Source organism: Stegostoma tigrinum, chromosome 9, assembly GCF_030684315.1.
Source record: "Stegostoma tigrinum isolate sSteTig4 chromosome 9, sSteTig4.hap1, whole genome shotgun sequence".
NCBI lineage: Eukaryota > Metazoa > Chordata > Chondrichthyes > Orectolobiformes > Stegostomatidae > Stegostoma > Stegostoma tigrinum.
Genome location: NC_081362.1, coordinates 9,395,672 through 9,406,292, shown reverse-complemented (window position 1 = coordinate 9,406,292; position 10,621 = coordinate 9,395,672). Strand labels below are relative to the sequence as shown.

At 44.4% G+C, this 10,621-nt stretch overlaps 1 protein-coding gene across 2 annotated transcripts in view; it reads left to right on the top strand.

Moving 5' to 3' along the window:
- The first annotated feature begins 1,200 nt into the window (after nt 1–1,200).
- Nucleotides 1,201–10,621, top strand: part of LOC125454822 (1-phosphatidylinositol 4,5-bisphosphate phosphodiesterase beta-1) — a 690,999-nt gene continuing 681,578 nt past the window's right edge. For both annotated transcript variants that reach the window (XM_059648337.1, XM_059648338.1), the window contains exons 1-2: nt 1,201–1,881; nt 4,475–4,552. In XM_059648337.1, the coding sequence (XP_059504320.1) occupies nt 1,795–1,881; nt 4,475–4,552 (165 nt within the window). In that variant the 5' untranslated portion in view covers nt 1,201–1,794. The remainder of the gene's footprint in view (nt 1,882–4,474; nt 4,553–10,621) is intronic.

Below are 10,621 nucleotides of genomic sequence, written 5' to 3'. Positions count from 1 at the left end.
TTGCAGACGACACAAAGGTCGGAGGTGTCGTTGACAGTGTAGAGGGCTGTTGTAGGCTGCAGCGGGACATTGACAGGATGCAGAGATGGGCTGAGAGGTGGCAGATGGAGTTCAACCTGGATAAATGCGAGGTGATGCATTTTGGAAGGTCGAATTTGAAAGCTGAGTACAGGATTAAGGATAGGATTCTTGGCAGCGTGGAGGAACAGAGGGATCTTGGTGTGCAGATACATAGATCCCTTAAAATGGCCACCCAAGTGGACAGGGTTGTTAAGAAAGCATATGGTGTTTTGGCTTTCATTAACAGGGGGATTGAGTTTAAGAGTCGTGACATCTTGTTGCAGCTCTATAAAACTTTGGTTAGACCGCACTTGGAATACTGCATCCAGTTCTGGGCGCCCTATTATAGGAAAGATGTGGATGCTTTGGAGAGGGTTCAGAGGAGGTTTACCAGGATGCTGCCTGGACTGGAGGGCTTATCTTATGAAGAGAGGTTGACTGAGCTCGGTCTCTTTTCATTGGAGAAAAGGAGGAGGAGAGGGGACCTAATTGAGGTATACAAGATAATGAGAGGCATAGATAGAGTTGATAGCCAGAGACTATTTCCCAGGGCAGAAATGGCTAGCACGAGGGGTCATAGTTTTAAGCTGTTTGGAGGAAAGCATAGAGGGGATGTCAGAGGCAGGTTCTTTACGCAGAGAGTTGTGGGAGCATGGAATGCGTTGCCAGCAGCAGTTGTGGAAGCAAGGTCATTGGGGTCATTTAAGAGACTGCTGGACATGTATATGGTCACAGAAATTTGAGGGTGCATACATGAGGATCAATGGTCGGCACAACATTGTGGGCTGAAGGGCCTGTTCTGTGCTGTACTGTTCTATGTTCTATGTTCAACTTAAATCGATGTCCTCTGGTTTAGGATGCCCCCACCCTGGGGAAAAGACCTTGACTATTCATGCCGTCCACACCCCTCACTATTTTAGACACTTCTATCAGGACATCCCTCCCCTCCGGTGCTCCAGGGAATATAGCCCCCAGCCTATTTAGCCTCTCCCTGTAGCTCAAACCGCCACCCACCGACCCTGAGAACATCCTTGAAATCCCGTGGTGTGTCTTATAGGTAGGTGCTGTTCACAAGTATGGAAAGGGGATGTGTTTCTGTAAAAATCCACACAATTTGAAGATGTTTTGCTTTGGAGTAGCAGACATGCTGAGCTCTCATGCTATTGGCTGTGACAATTGCTGTTAGCTAGGAGTCGCTGTGCACTCTACATGTGTTTGTGTGTGCGAGAGAGAGAGAGGGACACACACATAGAGAGCTGTGCTGAACGGAGAGACAGTCACTTACTGGCTTTTCATTTTTTTTAAAAAAAAGCATAGAATGCTGGTGTCTATTGCCTGTAGCGTTTCAGGGGTCTTGCTGCAGCTTTCAACACTGATTCTCCCCTCAGTGTCTGGTTTCTGCTCCCGAGACCACTGAACAGACAACGTGAGCGAACTGAGTCACTCGGCTATCCCAGTGTTGACACTGGGGCTGTTTTTTATTTTGATGTGTGTCAACTGATTCAGTGGTCGTGGCCCTGGCGAGGGGGTGCACAGTGTGTTGGAGGATGGGGGCAAAGGAAGAACATTAAAAAAAAGGTTGGGGGAGGAAAACTGCCAGCTGATTTGTCGTTATTTTTTTTCTTCCATTTGCTGTTGGGTTTCTGTTGTATTGGGGGGGTTAATCAGATCAGTTTATATATTCCCCCCCCCCACCTCCACCACTTCGAGTTAGAGAAGTTTAAATGTATCTCAATGGCTGGAGTACACGCCCTTCAGCTCAAACCTGTCAGCGTACCCGAGAACTTAAGGAAGGGATGCAAATTTATGAAATGGGACGATGTGAGTATTGCGACTGGAATATAGCAGCTGTATTTCCTGTAACCAAATCTGCGTCTTTTTATTTGTAGCTGAATGCTTTGCTCATTTACTTTCTCCCCCGTCTAAATATTTACAAAGCATCCCCCTTGTTTGTTTGTTTGTTTATTTATTGTGTAATCCATGTTTTCTCTCTCTGTCTGCTTCCGAGCAGGGCTGGCTGCTGTTTCACTGAAGCTCTTCCAATCCAAGGGTGCGACTCTCTCGCTAATCTTGTCACCGGCCGGTAGGGCACGGGGAGGTGGGAGAGACGCGTTAAAAATAGCCCGCTGATGGTTCCGCTGTCAGCCTTCCCCAGCACCAGCCGCTGCCTGGGGCACTGGTCTCGACTCTGCCTCGCTTGTGCGCTCCCCACACCCCTCTGTGCTCTCCCACGGACGTATTCCTCTCTGGGTTAGCGGCTTGCCTCAATGCAACTCGTGTCTTTTTCTTCCACCCCCCCCCCGAGACGTGCGTGTGTCCAACATTTGGGAAGCTTTGTTTCCTGCCCGTTTTCAGCCTGGGGATCAGGTTCCAGCATGTGACCGGCTGTGTGTGTATTTCAGCGTGTGTGTGTGCGCGCTTCTTTTGGGCTGTGTATTTGAGCTTATATGTGTATGTTTGGTCTGTGTATATTTCAGTTTGTATATTTGTGTGTGAGCCTTTGGTCTGTGTCTGTTTGAGCATGTGTGTGTGCATGTGCCTTCGGTCTGTGTCTACTTGTGCATGTGTGTGTGTGCACATGTGCCTTTGGTCTGTCTTTGAGCACGTGTGCGTGTGTACCTTTGGCCTGCGTCTATTCAAGCATGTGTATGTGTGCACACACGCCTTTGTTCTGCCTCTATTCGAGCAGGTATGTGTGTGCACGTGTGCACCTTTGGTTTGTCTGTTCAAGCATGTGTTTGTGTGCACGTGTGTGCCTTTGGTCTATTTGAGCATGTGTGTTTGTGTGCACGTGTGTGCCTTTGGTCTGTGTCCATTTGAGCACGTATGTGTGTGCATGTGCCTTTGGTCTGTGTCTGTTTGAGCACCTGTGTCTGTGTATGTGTGCGCGCTAGCCTTTGGTTTGTGTCTGAGCACATGTTTGTATGTGCATGTGCACACGTTTGGCTGGTGCCTGAGAACGTGTGTGTGCGTGCGTGCTGTAGGTCTGTGTCTGTTTGAGCATGTGTGTGTGTCTGTGTGTGCGCACCTTTTGGTCTGTGTCTGTTTGAGCCCATGGGCCTGTGCCTCTGCTCAGCAATGATTTATGACTATGTTTATGTCACTTTGGTCGGTGTGTTGCACTGAAGTATTGGGATAACTGGCAGAAATTGAACACACCAATTCAGCTCTGTGCTGATCCCCCAGTGTAAGGTGCAAACTCTGACTTTGTTCTGCTCAGTGGGTGGCTGTAAAATCAGCTGGTGTGATGGTTTGTTTTTAATTGGGGTGATGCAAATTGTGTGGTGTCTGCGGTTCTGAAATCTGATGTGCAACAATGCAGTCGTAACCACATTTACACCCATGCGCATTATTGCTTTTTAATGAAAACCAAGCAATTACGATCTGACAGGGGTGGTTGTAGGGGCCTGGAGGAGAGCTTTTAAGAGCAAAACTTTTTTTTAAAAAAAACAGAAGCAGGTGCATTTGAAGCAGTTACAGCACCTTTAAAAGGACCATTGGTGTAAAGCATTCCTTTCTATTTCATAGGGTCACGAATCACATAGTATCTGTTTTCCAGCACCTTGAGCTCCATCTCCACAGTTACAAAAGTAGCTGAGTACAATTGCAGAGATTAAACCCATCAATAGGTTGAGGGTGCTGTATCTTCTTGCTAAGCTTAAGATCACAGTAGGCACACTCTCAACAATTCTTATGGTATTATCTTTCCCCTGTAAATGAACTTGAAGTTATTATTCAATAAACATTACTCGTTGAAAATGGAATGCCGTTAACACTTGCTATTTACCAAAATGATATTGAAGACTTCAAAGTAGCTGCTGCCACATCTAACTGTGTTCAGAAAACTCCAGGAAGGCTTAGCCGTTTACTGTGTGAATACTAGAGGGCATAGGTTTAAGGTGCGAGGGGAAAGATTTTAAAAGAACTTAAGGGGCAACTTTTTCACGCAGCGGATGGGGCTTGTAAGGAATCAGCTGCCAGAGGAAGTGCTGGAGGCTGGTACAATTACAACATTTAAAAGGCATCTGGATGGGTACATGAATAGTTAGGGTGTTAAAAGGCCACGTGCTGGCAAATGGGACTACGTTCATTTAGGATATCTGGTCAGCTTGGATGAGTTGGACTGAAGGGTCTGTTTCCATGCTGTTCATCACTGTGACTCTACTGCTCAATGTTGTGCCTTTTTTTTAAAAGGCATCATGACTTGGTACATTTTTATGCAGTAATGTGTTTGAAGGAAATTTGTGAGGAGAACTACAAGTTAAAGAAGTATCAAATGTGAATGACCATGTTTACATGCCTTTCGAAATTTTCATCCAGAGGTGATCAGTGTTATTATTAACACTGTTTTTTATAAACACGAAGTGGTCACAGCAAGTAGCATAACTTTTGTCTGTTTCTTCCTTGTTGCCAGGATTCCACAACTGTAACTCCTGTTACATTGAAAGTGGATCCACAAGGACTGTTCCTTTACTGGACAGATCAAAACAAGGTAAGAATATTAAACCCATTTTATTGCAAAGAACTTACTGCAGGTAAGCAGTGGCTCATTTGGTTATGCATTTATGTTGAATGAAGTATTTGATTGATTTCCAACAACATAATCATTATGGAATCAGATTGCATGATTATTAAGTCAATGTTGACTGTACAAATATTCATTAACAAGAAACAAAGTATTTTCACTTCTTTTTAATGCTCAAAAGTAAATGTAGAAGCTGTGCTCGGGTATTTTTTGTTGTGCGGAGAAGCACTTTATTAGTCCTGACTTCTCTAAGACATAAAGCCCTAAAATAGAAATGATTTAGTCCTTGAAGTATGTGGGAGTAAAATAACATTAAACAGGATAGGTGTTTCTGAACTGGTTAGTTGTAAACATGTTGTGTTTGCATTAAGTCATGTTGTGGTTGATCTGGAGAAATTGCATGTTGCGTGTTTAATCCAAGAGGGGCAAAATGCTGGATAGTGTACAGGATTGTTGTTGATTCCTTGAGAGAACAGAGGAGGGTAATCTTTCCAGAAAGGCACGTTCACTGTGATCTAGCAAAGCTGCAAATGACTACCTGTTCCTCTTTCTCTCACTGAGTATCTGAACAACTCCATCCTCTTTCGTTGTTTCTCATTTTCAATGTTCTGTGTTTATTTGTGATGATTGCAATTCAGTGTTTGAAAAGAGAGAGTGTGGCAGCAGTGTCAAGAATGAGTTGAACTCATGACTGCAAAACAAAAATCCGGAAAATGTAATTTTGAATCATGATGCCACAAATTCGAAGTGTAAAGCTTTAAATTAATTTGAGAGATCTGTGAAATGCAAATGATGTTTTGCTGTTGCTATTTTTAAGATTCCTAAATTCCTGCCTTGCAGACAGTGAATTTTATCCCTTGGGAGACTCCAGTAAGATATAGGGATATCCTTAGGCTGTAAAAGAGGAATTTCAAAAGAAAAATTTGAAACTATTTTAGGGAGACATATGTGACACAGTTGGCCAGCAAGACTTCCCTCATCAAAGAATTGATTGATGGATGAACAGTTTAAGTTTTTGACTAGTTTAAGGCCTTTTTCCACATGCACCCCATCTGATAAGCTGCTTTGGATGACTTCCACTGATCACACAGAGGATTCCATTATTTTTAACTCTGAAGAGCAAAGATAAAGGACAAAAAGGCATGAATGGTGAATGTCTGAAGCAACAATAAACCTTGAGGCAATTGCAGAGTATGTTGGTCAACAAAGTAATGATAAATGCTCCTTCCCAAAAGTTAAGAGAACAAATCTTTGAGAGATTTTGTGAAAAAAAAATCACAGGTTGCCTTTTGTTGGTCAAACATAAACTGACACAGACTGACCCCAGTGTTTTATAAGCTGCAATATTTAATTTCGAATAGGTCAGAACTGTCTAACACAGCCAAAAACCTTGAGCAGAAATCCTGCCTGTAATCAGCATGTTGCTTTACATCTGTGCTTATGAGTGATCGAAATAACAGCTGCTGAAAGATCATGATATTTCATCTTGTAACTTTGTTGCGTAGTTTGGTTTTATTTCAATTGGAGCTCTCTGAAAAGAGAGCGCGTTCTTGTTGGAGAAGCCTGTTTTAATTCCTCTTCGAGTTTGTTGCAAAAATAAATCCAGTGGAATTTGCGGCTGCAAAGCTTCACACTGCATTCTGAGCGCTGTGCCTGGTTACCCCTTCAAAATTGCCGGAGTGCTGAAAGGAATTGAAACAAAGCTTGGCGGAGCTGGTCTTGCCTTCCTGTTGGCACAGACATAGCATAGGACCAGGCCACTTGTCACACACACTTGCACTGGATTTGGGGAGTGACATTGACAGAAAATGGACACCGTGTTTGACTGTGAAGTGTCACCAGTTTTCAGTGCTGGCTGTCCTCCCTTTGTAGCTTAAACTTTATTTATTTAGTTTAATTTCTCATTGGGTTCGGAGAATGTTTCCCTCACAAGAGAGTCTAGGAACAGAGTGGATAAAGGGGCACCCATTTAAGACTGAAATGAGGAGGAATTTCTTCTGAGGCTTGAGGGTCTTTGGAACTCCTAGTCGCAGAGAGCAGTCAGGGCCAAGGCCTTGTGTATGTTTAAGGCTGAGACAGATCCTTGATCAGAAAGGGAATCAAGGAAAGGACAGGAAAGTGTCCATGAGGAATGTCATATTTGCCATGATCCTGTTGAATGATAGAGCAAGCTCGAGGGGGCTGAAAGGCCTGTTTGTGCTGCTATTTCTTTTGGAGGTGTTTAGGCAGGGTGAAGAATACAGAGGGAGGAGGGAGACTCTTAGATACATTCTTCCAATCATTCCTCACAGGCTGGAGAGAGAGCGAGAGAGTGAGTTGCTGGAGCAGATGTCTTGTGCCAGTCAAGAGGAAAAGAATTCCTGAGATTTCAGAGATCAATTGCAAGATTGCAAGCAAGGTTTACTTTTGATTAGAAATCTGCATCTCCCTGAACAATTTCAGAAGAGTCAACTTGTATATATATCTCCGTATGTGGGAAATGAGGGGTTACAGCGAAAAGGAGCTGATGGATTCACTTTTGCAGATTGCTGTGCGGTATTTTATTGAAGTTAATAATTCCGAGATGGCTTTAGTAAATTATTTGGTTGTCACAACCATCTCTGAGATTGATCAGCAATGCCAGTGATGGGTTGCTATATTAGTTTAATCTGTGGTGTGAGTGCAGCCTTTTAGCAATACAGTCTGTATCAGCATTTAGCCTCTGGGGAATCTGTAGCATTTTTGAAAATTTTTGTAAAGTATTCTACATCTCTGTAGCTGCTTGGTTGCAAGAGATGCAACAAGACAACAGTCCTGAATCTGTTGCTGGTGATTGTTCGCTTATCATTGTCCGTCTGGTGAGTCCATCATGTGCACTTCTTGAAGGCATCTGTTGCAAAGGGAAGGATGTGGCAGGATGAGAGCCAGCCATCTCTGTCAATGACTGCCGCACCAGTGCGTTGAAGGTGGATTGATCAACTCCCTGCGGAATCTGACAAGAGAGACTTGGCTTCAGGTAAAGCGAGTTTCTCGGCCTATGCTACCACCTGTCATTGTAATGAAGAGCCTCCAAAGTAAAGTAAAAGAGAAGCTGAACAGTGTCACTGTGAGCTTTGCAAGCAATCCAACATCTAGCTATAGCCCAGGGCCTGGGCAAGTGGATCAGATCTTGTAAATACTGTGGCTGGAGGAGCGGGTTAAGGGTGAGAGTTTTGTGATGGGAACTCATCTGACTCCACAAATTCTGTCCCACCATCTACAAGTCAGGAGTGTGATGGAATACTCCCCGCTTGCCTGGATGGGTGCAGCTCCAACAACGCTCGAGAAGCTTTGGCACCATCCCTAGGACAAGAAACCTGCTTGATTGGCACTCTTAAACGTCCACACCCCTTTGAACTTCCATTTTCCCTGCCACTGGCACACAGTGGCAGCAGTGTGTAGGAAACCCACTGCAGCAATTTATTGAGTGCCCTTTAACAGTGCCAAGTGAGCTACTACCAACTGGAAGAACGAGGGTGGCAGACAACCATTCGCAAGTTCCCCTCCAGGCTACACACCATTGTGACTCCGAAATATATTGCCATTCTTTCAGTAACAATAAATCAAAACCTTGGTGTTCCCTCCATTTCAGTGCCAGGCTGATTTCTAGGATTGCAGAACTGAAGAGAGCCTGAATGAGTTTAAAACATATTTATTAGGTTTTAGAAGAATGAGGGAAGCAGTCTTGGAGAAACCAATAAAAATCCTAACAGGACTAGACTGGATAATGGCAGTAAGGATGTTCCTAATGCCTGGGGAGTTCAGAACCAGGGGTCACAGTCTAAGGATACAATGTAAAACCGTTTAGGACTGAGATGAGGAGAAAAGTCTACACCCAGAGAGGAATTCTCTGCCACAGCAAGCTGTTGTGGCCAAAAGACTGATTGTTTGCAAGGAGGAGTTAGATATTGTTCTTAGAGCTAAAGGGATCAAAGGGGAGGGAGAGAAAGCAGAAAAGGGACTGAGCTGAATGATCAGGCCATGATCGTATTGAATGACAGCACAGGTATGAAGGGCTGAATGGCCCACTCCTGCTTCTATTTTCTTTGTTTCTATACTTGCATCCATAGACTGCAGTGGCTCAAGAGCGCAGCTGACCTTACAAGGGCAGCTGATGGTCAACCAATAGCTGTCTTGCCATCAATGCCCATATCCCATTCAAGAGAAAGCAGAAATACAGCACTCAAAAAAAAAGGACTAGTTCAAACTGGGCAGCGATAGTGCTGGAGGTTAGTCAGCAAACTCAGGTAAGCTCATCTCTTCTTGTCAAATTAGTTCCGCCAATCTATCAGTTCCAGTGTGCCTAACCTCTCTGTCATCAAGGGCTGTTTGTGTGTGTTAGTGAGCCTCGTGGGAGGAATCTCTATTTAAATCAAGGTTCCCACTAGTTTGTCATGAAACTGGAGATAAAAACTGATCTATCAAGGATTTATCCGGTAATAAACACTGGGGGCAGCCCTTTATACAACATTCTGAAACGGCACATTAGCAACAAAACCAAACAGTGATGATAATTCATTTTTAAAAAAAAGCACGCTGTTAAAATTTCTAATCTCTCACTCGTTAAGGTAGATACAAGAATGGCAAGTTTCAAAGAGGGTAAAAGCTCTTCTGTGGGAGAAAAGGATGCTGAATGCTCCTGAGTGTGATAGGTTGATTGTCAGTATAACTCCCATCAGTCAGGCCCACTATGTCACACATTCGTGGACTGTACCTATATCCATATGTGTGACCTGTCCTCTGCAGGTAACAAACAATGCATCCAGGAATTAAAGAAATGCATCGGGGACAATAGTTTCTTAGTGTGTTCTGGAGAATAATACTGTGATTAATCAGTGCATAGTTTCTCATGCCATATAGAGTTTCGTTCCCTCACAAATGTGGCACTCTTGTATCTGTCCTGATGTGTGCAAGATGAATGCCTTCAAAAGCATGTCTTTCCCAATAATACTCGAGTTCTGCATCACCAAGCTATTAGGATGGAGTCATGTTGTCTTGGCTGAGCGGGAGATTGGAACTGAGAGTTGGCTCAGTGAATTAGCTCGGCCCAAGTCTATAGCTACTTCCTTGCTTTTTCATTGCTGAGCCATGCTAGATGTTCGGCCATTGGTCTCACTGCAGACTTGTCTGTCTCTGGTTATGAGATCAGCCACTGAATGTTGACTTGGTTCCAGTGTTCTAACATGACCCATTGTTTGACCTCAATCCCAATCATGTAATCGCCACATAATTGCTGGAAGAATGGTACGCATTGTGCTGCAGAAGGCAGACAAAGCTAAGTGCTTTGTGGATAAATGCAAAAGCATTTGACCAGAATATGCAGCAAACTCTGGCTTTGTATTCTGAAACCTGGTACAATGAATGTTCCAGCTGCTCGTTCATGCTACTGAGGTGTTCTGTCTGGGATATCATTCCAACAGTGATTACGCTCTGATACCTTGGAAGCACGGGTCTAGGATTGCCCAAAGAAGGGGAGCATCCGAAAGGTGTCGAGCCCCCCGAAACTTGCCCATTGTCGGGGGAGAAAGCAGAAGCCAGGTGAAAACAGCGAAAAGAGTGCGGGGTCACAACAATGCCCCACCCCGCCCCTTCCTGTGACGACCACCACCTGCCCCAAACATGGCAGAGCCTGTGGTAGCTCCTACAGAATCGCCCTGCGAGTGCCAGGGAGTCAACCCTGCCCACACAGGACCACCAATGAATGACCCTCCAGAAAGTGCATCACAGGATTACAGAATTGCTACAGTGCAGAAGGAGACCATTCAGCCCATTGTATCTGCAGCAGGTCTCCTGTCTTTTCCCCATATCCCTACATGCCATTGCTGTCCAAATAACCATCCAGTATCCCTGCTGAATGCCTGAATTGAACCTGATTCCACCACATTTTTAGGCAGTGCATTCCAGACCCTGACTTCTCACTGTGTGGCAATTTTTTTTTCCCCTCCTGACATCCTTGCTTCGTTTCACACATCACTTTTCAGTCTTTGCCCTTTCGTTCTTATGAGTTTTACAAAGCGG